This window comes from Furipterus horrens, unplaced genomic scaffold (assembly GCF_987537825.1).
Source record: "Furipterus horrens unplaced genomic scaffold, mFurHor1.1.pri manual_scaffold_1, whole genome shotgun sequence".
Lineage (NCBI taxonomy): Eukaryota > Metazoa > Chordata > Mammalia > Chiroptera > Furipteridae > Furipterus > Furipterus horrens.
Genome location: NW_028327171.1, coordinates 122,427,296 through 122,441,602, shown reverse-complemented (window position 1 = coordinate 122,441,602; position 14,307 = coordinate 122,427,296). Strand labels below are relative to the sequence as shown.

At 39.0% G+C, this 14,307-nt stretch overlaps 1 protein-coding gene across 7 annotated transcripts in view; it reads right to left on the bottom strand.

Moving 5' to 3' along the window:
- CUNH2orf76 (chromosome unknown C2orf76 homolog) overlaps positions 1 to 14,307 on the bottom strand; it is a 106,710-nt gene that overhangs the window by 51,057 nt on the left and 41,346 nt on the right. For all 7 annotated transcript variants that reach the window (XM_090279350.1, XM_090279343.1, XM_090279347.1 and 4 more), the window contains one exon: positions 9,683 to 9,827. In XM_090279350.1, the coding sequence (XP_090135476.1) occupies positions 9,683 to 9,815 (133 nt within the window). In that variant the 5' untranslated portion in view covers positions 9,816 to 9,827. The remainder of the gene's footprint in view (positions 1 to 9,682; positions 9,828 to 14,307) is intronic.

Genomic DNA, 14,307 nt, shown 5'->3' with positions numbered 1-14,307 from the left:
CACTTTGCCCTGGGTCGAGTTCATGGGACAGACAGTGGTCATGTCATGGAAAAGTCTTTCCTTCACAGAAGGAATGCTACCAAACAATTTTAAGGAGCTGGCATTACCCTGATAGCAAAACCAAATGACAACATCGCACACACACACACACACAAAATTATAGGCCAATATGCTTGATGAACACAGGTAAAAATTATCAAGAAAAATATTAGCAAATGAATTCACCGATATATTAAAAGGATCATACAACTATGATCAGGCGGGATTTACTTCAGGAATGTAAGGGTGGTTTAATATCTGCAAATCAATCAATGTGATACACCATATTAACAAAATGAAGGATAAAAATCATCTCAATAGAAGCAGAAAAAGCATTTGATACAATTCAACATCCATTTAAGATAAAAGTCTCAAAAAAGCAGGAACAAAGGAAACATAACTCAACATAATAAAGGCCACCCACATATGACAAAAACCATAGTTAACATCATACTCAATGGCAAAAAGCTGAGTTTTTCTCTAAGATCAGGAACAAGACAAGGATGCCCACTCTTACCACTTTTGTTCTACATAGCATTGGAAGTCCTAGCCACAGCAATTAGACAAAAATAAATAAATGAAAGGCACCCAAATCAGTAAAATATAAGTAAACTTTTCTCTAGAAAACCCTGAAAACTCCACCAAAAAACTGTTAGAACTAATAAATTCAGTAAAGTTTCAGAATACATAAATCTGTGGTGTTTCTATACACTAATAGCAAACTATCAGAAAAAAAAATTAAGAGAACAAAACCAATCACATCAAAAAGATTAAAATACCTAAGAATAAATTTAACAAAGGAGGTGAAAGATCTGTGAAATGAAATTGTTAGGGATAAAGAACCAAGCCAGTGACTCTCAAACAAGAAGGAGATAATTAACAGATGAATCATGGAAAAGGGGCGAGGAAATGACATTCTGCAGCTCCTCACACATATCTCTGGGATCAAAAGGAGGAAGATTGTTGTCACCAAAGATAGAGAAATGGGAAGATGCAGCTAGATAACTTTGCAAATAAGTTGGAGATACACCTATAACTAGATTACCCTTAGTTAATCACACCCTGAGTTAAGTAGTTAATTGCATTAGACTGTGAACCCAGATTAACCAGTAATGGAGAAACGGGAGAAGGAGAGGGGATGGGGAGCTAATTGGGTTAGGGAGGGGAGCTAATTGCATTAGTATAAAACCAGTTTTCTTTGTCTACTTGGCGCAAACATTCTCCTGGCTGGTGGTGCGCCCAACTCTGCAGACTTGTGAATAAATGCCTCGCTTTGCTACTCAAGTCCTGTGTCCTGGTTTTTACTGTGAGCACTTCTAACAAAATCTAAAAGATGATGATGAAAGAAATTGAAGACACAAATAAATGGAAAGATAGTTGATGCTCATGAATTAACAGAATTGATATTGTTAAAATGTCCATACTATCCATGGTAATCTACAGATTCATTGCAACACTTATCAATATTCAAATGGCATACTTCACAGAACTAGAACAAAACTAGAATTTGTATAGATACACAAAAGATCCCAAATAGCCAAAGCAATCTTAAGAAAGAACAAAGGTGGAGGTATCACACTCCTAATTTCAAATTATTCTATGTAGCTATAATAATCAAAACAGTATGATATTAAAACAGAAATAGACACACAGACCAATGAAACAGAAATAAACCCAGATACAGATATGGAGAATTAACAAATGACAAATGAGTCAAGAACATACAATGGAAAAAGGGCAGTTTCTTCAATAAATGGTGCTGGGAAAAGAGGGCAGCTACTTGCAAAAAATAAATAAATAAATAAATAAATAAAACTAGACTACTATCCCAAGTCATAAACAAAAATTAACTCAAAATGGATTAAAGACTTGAATGTAAGACCTAAAAGCATACAATTCCTTGAAGAAAACATAGGTAGAAAGCTCCTTGACATTAATTAGTCTTAGTGATGTGTTTGTGTATCTGGCTCCAAAAGCAAGGAAAACAAAACCAAAAAAATAAAACAAATGGAACTACATAAAACTAAAAGCATTCTGCAGAGCACTGGAACCCATTATCAAAATGAAAAGGCAGCCTACTGAATAAAAGAAGATATATGTAAATCATATATTCAATAAAAGGTTAAAATCTAAAGTATATAAAGAACTCATACAACTGAACAACAAAAGAAAACAAACAACCTAATTTAAAAAATGAGTGGAGGATTTAAATAGATATTTTTCCAAAAAAGATATACAGATGGCCAATGAACACATGAAAAAATGTTCAACATCACTAATTATTAGGGAAATGCAAATAAAAACCACAATGAGATATGACCTCACACCCATTATTGTAGAATGGCTATTATCAAAAAGACAAGAAATAACAAGTGTTAGAGAGGATATGGAGACAGGGCAATCCTTGTATGCTGTTGGTGGGATTTTAAATTGATACAGCCACTATGGAAAACAGTATGGAGATTCCTCAAAAACTTAAAAATATAAAATTACCATAAAATTCAGCTATTCTACTTGTGGGTATTTGTCCAAAGAATATAAAAACACTAATTCAGAAAGATATATACACCCTATGTTCATTGCAGCATTATTTACAATACAACAGCCAAGATACGGAAAAACACGTAAGTGTCCATGGATGGATGACAGGATAAAGAAGATGTGGTACATATATACAATAGAATATTACTGAGTCATAAAAAGAATAAAATATTTCCACTTACAACAATGTGGATGGACCTTGAAGTGAAATAAGTCAAAAAGAGAAAAGACAAATACTATGATTTCACTCATATGTAGAATTAAAAAAAAAAAAAAAAGAGTAACTTTATGTGGGGGACTGTTCCTTGTGGTTTCAGGAATTGTAGCCCAAGCTGTGAGCCAGGCCACCCCGAGAGGACTTTATGTCTCAGCAGAAAACCAAAAGGCTGTGCAGCAGACAGGACCAAAGGCCACTCAGAGGGTTCCCATGGAAATTGGGTTTAAAGAATGCATATTATGCTTTAGAGCTTGCTCTGCTTTTCTTATCTCTTAGTTAACTATAAACACTCTGTAGCTAAAAATGTATGAAGCCCTGCACCTGATGTCAACATGGCGTCGGGATGTTTAACAGACCCTGACACAGACTGGTCACTGTGTTCTCTATATTGATATCTGTAATCAGTATCTGTCAACTGTAACCCATGCATCTGAAAGCTTATTGATGATTTGTAAGTCTTGACCTTGTATCTCCCAAATCTCCTCCACAATAAAAGGCATGAGGAACAGAACTCTTGCACCTCCCTTCCCCCCCAGACAAAATACAGTGTCCTGAATAAATTTGTTCCGCCGTGGTCCTGAAAACTCTGCTGGACAGAGAAGTTTCCAACCAAGCCGGGGCATCAGAGGCAGCCCAGCCTCAGCTTTACAATATAGAAACCTAACACTACTTTGGCCATGTGATCAAGGTCAACATCAATCATAAACCATGTAGAAAGTGTGTACTCTTTCTTTTTTTTAAGTGTATTTTATTGATTATGTTGTTACAATAGTTCCAATTTTTTTCACCTTGCTCGTCTCTGCCCAGTACCCTGCTTCCCTCCAGCAATCCCACCCCCATTAGTTCATGTCCATGGGTCGTGCATATAAGTTCTTTGGCTTCACCCTTTCCTATATTATTCTTAACTTCCCCTTGTCTATTTTGAACCAATCGATTAAGCTTCTTAGTCCCTGCACCATTTCCCCATTTCTCCGCCTCCCCCCTCCCAGCTAATAACCCTCCAAATGATCCCCATACCTATAATTCTGTTTCTATTCTGGTTTGCTTAGTTGGATTTTGTTTTTATTTTTTAGATTCAGTTGTAGATAGTTGTGAGTTTGTTGTCATTTTAGTGTTAATAGTTTTGATCTTCTTTTTCTTTCCCTTTGACATTTCATATAATAATGGCTTGGTGATGACGAACTCCTTTAGCTTTACCTTGTCTAGGAAGTACTTCATCTGCCCTTCCGTTCCAAATGATAGCCTTGCTGGAAAGAGTAGTCCTGGTTGCAGGTTGCCTTTCATCACATTGAATACTGCTTGCCAGTCCCTTCCTGCCTGCAAAGTGTCCTCTGTGAATTCAGCTGATAATCCTATAGGCACCCCCCTGTAGGCAACTCTCCGCCTCTCTCTTGCTGCTCCCAGGACTTTATCTTTATCTTTCACTTTTGGCATCTCAATCATGATTCATCCTGGTGTGGTCCCCTCTGGGTCCAGCTCATCCAGGACCCTCTGTGCTTCCCAGACCTGTATGTCCATCTTCTTCACAAAATTTGGGAAATTTTCCTCATTTTTTTCAATTCTTGTTTCCTAATCCTGCACTGGATGACTGTTTTTTTTTTCCTTGTGTTCCAACTCATTGATTTGAACCCTGGTTTCCTGGATCACCATTGGTTTCATGTGCATTTTCCTTCGTTTCACTTAGCATAGCCTTCACTTTTCTCTTATGCGTTTGCTGTACTCAAGCGTTTCTGTCAAGCCTGTGAGCATCTTTATCACCAGTGTTTTGAATTCTGTGTTTGTTAGGTTGTCTATCTCCTCCTCTGTTAGGTTGGCTATCTCCTCGCCACTTAGTTCTCCCACTGGAACCTCGATCCGTTCTCCCTTTTGGGCCATACTTCTCTGTCTCCTCATTCTGACAGGTCCTGTGTTTGTTTGCCTCCACATCCCAGGTAGAGCTGTCGCTCCTGTTAGTTGTAAGGGGCAGAGCCTTAGGGATTCGTGAGTACAGAGCGACCTATTTCACCACATTGTGGCGCTGTATGTGGGGGAGCAGTTTGAGAGGGAACAATGCTGTCTGCCCAGCACTTGTCCCTTTTCCAGGCACCTCCCCCACTTCCGCACCAGACAGACTGGCACCTCTCTACCTGCTGCCCTGGCTATCATTCCTAGAGTGGGTGGGTCTGCCGACATTCTAGAACCATGGGGGCCCTTTACACAAGCAGACTCTGCTGAGAGACCAGCAGTTTCTGCCTCTACCCCAACCCCCACTGGTCTGCACAGTCAGAAGCAATGAGGCTTGATTTTCCCTGGTGCTGGGACTGTGAGCTTCGTGGTCTGGTGAGGAGCTGGGAACACTCCCCAGGTGTCCCTCCTGACTTTAAAATGTGTGACTGCACTTTCTGCCGGCCTGCCTCTGCCACCGCTACTGCTACCACCACACTGCGTCCTCTTCGCCCTGGCACCGCCCCTCCTACCTGTCTGCGTGAGTATTTGTTCTTTATATCTTTGTTTGCTGGACTTCCATGCAGTTTGATTTTCTGGAACTTCTGGTTGTTTCTAGTTTTGAAGTAGCTGTATTCCTTCTTAGTTGTGGAGGGAGACTCAGCGTGTCTATCTACACCTCCATCTTGGCCAGAAGTCCGAAAGTATGTACTCTTTAAAGCCCATAACCCAGTGAAATCATCAGGCAAATTCCAATAGAGGGTCATCCTATGATAGACCAGACCTGTACTCCTCAAAATTGTCAAAGTCATCAGAGAAAACTTAAGAAATTATCATAGCCCAGAGCAGCACAGGGAGACATGACAATGAAATGTGATTTGGTACCCTAGAAGTGATCCTAGAACAGAAAAAAAGACATTAGATAAACACTAGGGAAACCTGAATAAACTATGGACTTTATTAATGCATCAATACTGGTTCATTATTTGCAACAAATGCAGCATAATATGTTAATAATAGAAAAAACTAGAGAGAAGTATTAGATATGAAGAAATCTATAAAATAATAAAAAGATATAAAGAAAAATTTCTAACTATTCTAATATTCACCCAATAGAACAGACTATTTTACAAAGTAACTTATCACCAGGAGTAACAGGATATAAAGGAGTTATGAATTAAACGGTTGGACAAAATCGCCACAGTTTGCTCCTTTTTTATAGGTGGAAGAACTTAACATTCAAAAGCAAGATATGAAGTATGACAAAAGTATTGAAATGCTTCCAAATCAGAGAATTGAAATGTTTTATATTATCTACATAATTAGTTTGTATACTGCTCTGAATCTAGAAAATTAGTGAACTGTATAAGGTAATATCTAAGTTACCTCTCTCATCAGAATATCTAATTAATATCTATTCCCTGTATTTTAATGGCATGATGTTATTGCATAGTAATTCCCAATGGAGAATGAATCAACTTTAACCAAAGTTTCTTGGCTGAGGGAGAAATACAATTATGTTAAGTAACAAGGTTAAGCTATGGACAACAAAAAGTGACTGTAAGAAAAGAGAAAGGCAAGAAAAATTTGTGTCTGTGGAATAAATTCACTATGCCAGAATATTAAACCATCCTTCTAGCTTTCAGTGTTCAAAATACTAGGGCAAGATGAACGAAATCAAAGACCCCTTTGACACTGAATGAATCCATTTATTTCAAGTTTCCTACTTAAGTAAGTGAGGCAGTAGAGAATAAAGAGTGTAGTGTTTAAGAGCACATGTTGTGTGGCTACACTGCCTGGGTTGAACTGCATGTAGCTTTGCCTTTGATTAGCCATATATCTTAGGCAAGTTTCTTACCCTCTCCATTCCTAAGTTTCTTCACCTGTAAAATGGGCAATAACCATTCCTAATTTAGAGGGATGCTGTGAGGTAAAAATGAGATAATCTAGTTAAAAGTTCCTAGCACAGTGCCTGATACATAATTTCACAATTGTTATTACTTTGAAATCTCCTCAGTACAAAACTAAAACTACTTTGTCTTTGTATGTATACAATTCATAAAAGGTGTATAGGTGGCCCTGGCCAGGTGGTTCAGTTGGTTGGAACATCGTCCCATATACCAAAAACAGTTGTGGGTTTGATCCCCAGTCTGGGTGCATGTGGAAGGCAACAGATCAATGTTTCTCTCACATTGATGTTTCTTTCGCTCTCTCTCTCTCTCTCTCTCTATCTTTTCCTCTCTCTCTAAAATCAATAAATATATCCTTGGGCGAGGATTAAAAATATATATATAAATATGTGGTCCACTACCCTTTCAGAGCTCCACAGTACCCCAACTTGATGACAAGATAGGCTTGGGCACAGATTCCACAACTCAAAAACATCTGAACCCCAAAAGTTTACCTTTCTGTCAGTGGGACACATTTCCCACATGCACAATGAAAACAAGTAGCAGTTAAATTATTACACAGGTGAAAGATGTGAGGAAGCAGAGCTGAGCCTCTAGCTGTGTATGATCCATACCACTGCTCTAATAGGTGGGCCTTCTACAGTACCTGGGAAGAAAAGAACACAGTAACCCTGGGAAGACTACATCTTCCCTTGCCACTGTAATGGATTGAAGATTACATTTTATACTTGAGGGTTCAAGAAGAACCTATTCTTCCCTGTACCGAGGGCATCAAAGATTTTAAAATTTAAAAAAAAAATAGAAATTTGTTATTTCAAAACCTGAACATGCTTTTGGTAATACCCCTTCAAAAGTGGAACACTCTGTAGTTGGCAATATCTTAGTACCGAGTCTCAATTTCTTCCTAACAATTAAGAACACAGCAATAAAAATATATACTCTAATAAGCCTAGAGTTACTTTAAGGAATAATTATGTTCTTATGAAATCTTTTATATTCACCACAAAGAGACTGACCAGTCTGTCTTCTCTATGGGTCTATATAACTCACCTACTCCTTATTAGGTAATACTGATCAGGAAAACTACCCAAAATTAGACAGGAAAAAAAAAGTGAGGGAGAAGACTATAAAATTTACAAAGTCAGTCAAGAAGTAAAATGTCAAGAATGCACAACATTCTAAAACGTTAGCTATGTTACATATTTACATTGCAGATATATCAGTCAAGATCTTGGTTTCCCAATATTTTTCTCTACTAATGGGATCAGAGCTCCTCAGAGAAATGGCCAATCCCAGGTCTGGGGCACAGAAAGAACAGGACAAGTCTGGAATGTCTTATTCTACCAAAAAGTAAGGAAGTGCTCAAAGAATGATAGGGTCATGTTAAAAGGACATGAAGCTAGATGAGGAGCTACCACACACCAAGATGGGAATAATTATGGCATCAAAATAAATAATGATAATGAAGAATTATAATCCTTTCAATAAAGTAAGAATCCATGAGTCCACTGTGATATAAACAATTGATTAAGTAAATGAAGTGGGGTGGGGTCAAAAGCTCCTTACTGCACAAAAACAAGAGGAATGACAGAGTAAGAAAAATCACCATTTACCAATCCTCATAATAATAATAGATTCAGGCAAGAATCATCAAAGAATGCTAAACTAGTGTATGAAATTTTGAAAAGTATCAGGATATGCACATACATTGTCTCAGAAGACACCCCTACAACTTACTTTTCAATTACAATTAAAATGTACAGAGGAGAAACCTGGCAGACACTGCCTTAACCAATCAAAGTACCACGGCCAGTAACGAGGCCAGTGGACAGCAGGGCCTCCTGCTGAAGTCAGCATCGCTTCCATGACTTCTTTGCCCGAAGGCATACCCTAAATCTATAGAGTAATTGGCTTGTACTATTCAGAATTGCCAATGTGATGAAATACAATATAAGATTCCACTTCAAAGAAATTAATTTCAGGTTAAAGGGAATGAATGTAACATGCCCTTAGAAAGACCTTACTGGGACGATTAATATCTCAATATGATCTGTAAATTATACACTAGCATTTTGTCAATGTTAAGTTCCTGGTTTTCATCACTGTACTGTTGTTATGCAAGAGAATTCCTTGTTTTCAGGAAATACACACATATATTGAGACGTAAAGGGCAATGTGTTAGCAACATACTCCTAAGTGGTTCAGAATGAACAAATGGGGGTGGAGCAGTAAGGAGAGTAAAAGATGAAAAAGGGGGAAAGAAAATAAACGTAACAAAATGTTAACATTTGGAAATCTGTGTGAAGGGCATACAGCATTCTTTGTCCTCTTTTTATAATACTTCTGTGTCTGAAATTATGCCTAGCTAAAAAAAAAAAAATTAAGTTGGATATAAAGTGATACATTTGTCAAAACTCATGAAACAGTACACTAAGATCTATACATGTATAAATGACACTTGAATTAAAATAATAAAAGCACATTCTAGATGTTTTGTCAAATGTTGATGAATGGAACACTTCAACAATTAAACACATTAGTTAGAAACCCATCAAGAACCAATCAAAATGAAGACTAACTTCATGCTTACTGTTTTGGAGTTTGCAATGATAAACTAGCACCAGTTAGTCTGGTCACCATTTCTGTGATCACAGTGACCAACAGCTCTCACAACTTCCTGGCTGTGGAAACAGGCCAGCCACTTCCCACCACGCTCCCCAGCAGGCCTTCTGTGTGCTCTGCCCCAGTACACAACCAGCTACACTACCCTCCCTTGTTAATCAACCTCCAAATGCATAAGCCTGTTATGAGCACACCTAGACCTTAAATTGTTTTAATTTTAAAAAAGAGAAAGAGATAAGCCACATATGGTGGCAGTAATCCCTGACGAGAGCACGCATTGCTAAATGAGCCCTGGGGCGACACCTCTGCTCCTGCGCAAAGGCCAGACAGGAGCAGCCTAGCCAACACCTGGCTTACAAACCGGATTCATACTTTTAAAATTATTACTAACAAAATACTAATAAAGCAAAATGACTAAGATGTCTCATACCTTGTTTTAGAAATACTATGAATTCCTTTACAGTTTGGTCCAAATTAACTCCACGATATACCACAGGTTTGAAATTTCGATGCTCAAATGAACGAATGAGGCGAACTGTGATGGTCACTTCTTTGGAAGCCATGTGAAGAAACTCCTGTGGCAAGGGACATGAGAAGTCTAAATAACACCAACTTACATTGACGGGCAGTATTTCAGCCCTTTGACACACAGCCCCTCTCTCCCATAATGTCTGGCAGAGTCCCCAAACCCAAACCAGATTCTGAGACACCCACAAGAGTCCCCAGGTTTCTCCCACCTATCCACTGTGACCTGGACAGCTTTGTCACAGTCACTGATGTTCCGATTGGCAGAAAGCTGACAGGGAACAGAAGATGAACACAAGTGACATGTTCCGGGGGCCAGTTCATATATGGGGACCAGTGGAGGTTGCCAAAGAAAGAGACATGGTATATACACAGCTGCTTTGGATTTGCTATGTTAGTGGTCTCCTCACTTGGCCCTGAGATGAAGTATGTTTATATCAGAGTCAACTATCAATGGGTCACATTTAATCTCACAGATGTGCCAGATTTCAGTGTTAATTATATGACATAGTATTAACAATCTTTCCTACTATTTTTAATGTATGTTTATTTCATCCTAAAACTATGTACTAGGGCCATGTGCCAGGTATTAATGTTATCTCATTTGATTCTATTACCAAACTATAAATTAATGCACTCATTTTTAGGATGAGGGAAGAAGACTCAGATTTACAAACTGCCCAGTCATAAAGCTGATAAACATAAAAAACCAGGACTCAAGTATCAGTTCAATTCCAAAGTCTATGTTCTAATATACTGCCAGAAAATCACCCTGAATTACTTACTCAAAAAAAAAATTTGCAAAGTTTTCAATGCCTTAAAAGTAAAATTATAGTATATTTCTATCTAGTACTAACAACTTCATGCTACTTTCAACTTTACATACAATTTTCAGCCACAATATAGAAGTGATAAGAAAAAAATACCTATAATACTAATAAGCATAAAATGTCCAATCTTACTAGTAACCAGAGGAATTCAAAATAACAAAGAGATATTTTACTCATCAAACTGACAAAAAGTCTGAACAATACCTAACATTCGCAAGGACATAGAACATAGAGACTTGGGTTTGTTTCTGGGCTTTCTATTCCGTTCCGTTTATCTATGTGACTGTTTTTATGCCAGTACCAGACTGTTTTGATTACAGTGGCCCTGTAATATAGTTTGATATCAGGTATTGTGATCCCTCCTACTTTGCTCTTACTTCTCTGATTGACAATGACCAGAGGGGAGAGGGGAAGGGGATAACAGGGGACAGAAAGGGAAGAGTCTAATCAAGGAACAAGTATAAAGGACACATGGACATGAACAACAGGGTGGGAACTGACTGTGGGAGCGAGGGGTGAGGGGACAGGGGACAGCAAGGGGAGAAAAATTGGGACAACTGTAATTGAACAACAATAAAAATAAATTTTTTAAAAAAGAGTGTAGAACAATGAGAATTTAATCAATGAAGGTGAGCATCCAAATGGGTACTACTTTAGGAAACAATACTTAGGAAAGCTGAAGATACACATATCTTTCGATCTAGCAATTTCATTCATAGATAGGTACCCCACAGAATCTCTCACCTATGTGCACAGGGAGAACTGTAAAAGAACATTCATAGTAACATTATTTGTTAATTGCAAAAACTGGAAACAAATGTCCAGCAAGAGGAGAACAGGTAAGAAAATTATGGATAGTAAAAGCAAAAAAAACAAATGGACTAGAACTATATCCATCAACATAGGTGAATCTAAAAAATATTATGGTGAAGAGAAAAATGCTAGTGGAAGAATCAGAGTATACTTCCAATTACACAAGGTTCAAAAACATAGCTTTATTATGTTTAAAAATTGGCTGTTATCCCTGAGGCAAAGGAAGGATTACACAATTAGAGAGATCACATGCACTTTCATTATGTTGGTACTATTTTATGTCTTGAGTAGGATGTTAGTGTATGGATAATATATCATATTTTATGCCTTTTAGTATACCTGGAATATTTTATAATAAATAGCAATAAACCATACTATTATAATTTGGCATAGAAAGTCTCTCTGAATCATAGAATTCTTATACAAATATTTTACTAGATTTGAGAGAATATATAGCATATTATATATGGAAATCAAAGTTCAAGTTGTTTTAATACATAAAATAATTTGTAATTATAATTAGCATACTGTTTTTAATTAAATGAATGGTTCCTAAGAAACTGGAAATAATATTGCCTCTAAAATAAGTAAAGGATTCACTTTATAATCTTGTTTAGTGGTACAGTTTAAATTAACAAATCTTTTGATAATCTCAATATTAGCTACTATGCTACTTGTTATTAAATCTGATAAATGCTCCCCAAAATTCTGATCCTAGAATTTATCACATAATAGCAGTTTGGCAAACATCTACAAAATTACAATTTTAAATAGTCTAAGATACTTAATAAAGAATACCTCTTGAGAAAGGGATATTACAAAGGACTTGTATTTTTCAGGAGCAGTGTTAACAAGTTAAATTTATAACTTCAAATTTGCACTAATACATCTAATTTTGGTGAACATTGTCCTGTCATCTTCATCAGAAATTTGTTGTAATACGGGATCCAAAGATGGCGACCAAGTAGGTGGAAGCTGAGTCCAATTGCTCCTACTCCCAACCCAGATTTTCAGCTGATCTTCCAACAACCAACTTAATCAACCAACGGAATCTTGACAGATAGAAAGTTCTGAAGCCAAGGAGTACAGAAGATGCTTCACACCATCTGGCAATGGGATTTTATAAGTGGAAGGGGAAATACCCGGTGCGTGGCTCCTGTTGCAGCTGAAGAGAGCAGACAGAAAGAGCAAGTCTGGAGCTCCCTCCCCTCTTGGCACAAGTGGTCTTAGCGCCACACAGGGATCACCAACCCTAATCTGAGGTAACCTGAGGGGGTCCACTGAGTCTGTGAGATGCAGGTTACACACACACAGGCAGCAGCACTCCCACAGCTGAGGTGCCAACGTGGAGGGCTTCAGATAGGGCACAGACTACTAAAGCAACCAGCCTGCGCACCTGGGTATGTGAGAGGCACCTGCAGGCTGCAGCCAGCCACGACTTTGAGAGACATTTCACTCCTTGGGGAGGTTGTATGTGCAGAGATTCAGACACTGACTCAGTATTGCAGTGTGGGTACAGCATAGACACTTTTTTTAAGGAACTTAAATGCGGCCAGGCAAGGACCCCAGCGAAGCTGCCCTGCCAGCAGAGACCAGATTAAAATTGCAGCAGTGGAGCTCCCTCCCCTTTGAACTGCCGGTGGGCCTTAAGGATACTTGCAGCAATAGAGAGGGAAGGAGAAGCTGTGAGCTCTGGCGGTGGGATGCAGTGATGTTCCCCCACACCTGTGAAAATCAGAGATCGCAATTCATTGTGAAGTGCTCTTATGTTTTGGGCATCAGGCTGAAGAGTTCACTATACAAGTTCAGGCTGAGAGGAACATAGCAGAACGGGAAAATTGTTTTTATGATCCACTCTGAACTTTTTTTCAGCTGCGCTAAGCCACACTGGATCTCCGGATCTCTTCCCACTAAATCCAGCTGGGTAGGGAGATCAGAAATCTGTGAAATGAGGGGTTTGCTGACCCTACCCAGGTCATCTTGCAAGCAAGCCGGGGCTGTGTTGAACAGAATTCTGGACTGTGTCTCCTGAAAAGGCTGTGGACTAGGAGTTAGATGGGCAAGAACTGAGCACCTGGGATACTTGGCAGTGAGGCAAACCTACCAGCAGAATACAATCTTCTGGGAAGGGAAAGGTGTGCCCATCCCCCTCCTGCAAGGTTGCAGGAAACACCTCCAACAGGGAAAGTGCGTAACAGTTCTGTCAGGTCCAAGATGCCTCCACTGGATGCAGTTCCACAGGGAGAAGAAAGAGAAACTCATAACACGGCTGTTCTGAACTTTTCTCAGCCCACGCCATGCCACTGAAACCAGCTGGGCAGAGAGAGAAGAAATTTGCACAAATGATTTGCTGATCCCGCCCAGCTCTGCTGGCAAGCGAACCAGGGGCTGCATTGAACAGAGTTCTGGACTGTGTAGAACAATCCTGCCAGGTCCATGATTCCCACACTGAATGCATTTCTACAGGGGGAACAAGGAGAAACTCCTAACGGGGACTCTCAAAGTGTGAGAATTTTGGAGGATATCACCTGGGAGAAGGACAGAGAGCTTAGCCTCTTACTGAGGTATTAGACTGAGAAAGAAAGTTTAGTTCTCAACGTGGTCTAGTCTTGCCCCAACCCCAATGGAAGGCTCTTCTGACCCATCCCCTGAAGCCCAGAGCTACTGTGCCCACTCCTACAAAAGGGAAAGTTGAATGCACCCATCCTGAACCAACAGTGAGCCCCTCTGAGGAAGCAAGAGCCTAAATCTCTGGCAAAGACAAAAGGGGTTGGCTCTGAGTAGGGGCTACTCTCCCTTCACTGAGTGCCCTACAGAGTGCAATTCCAACAAAGGGGAAACATGCTAGCCCTGTTTCAACAGACCTGGTCTCAGTTTACAGACCCTC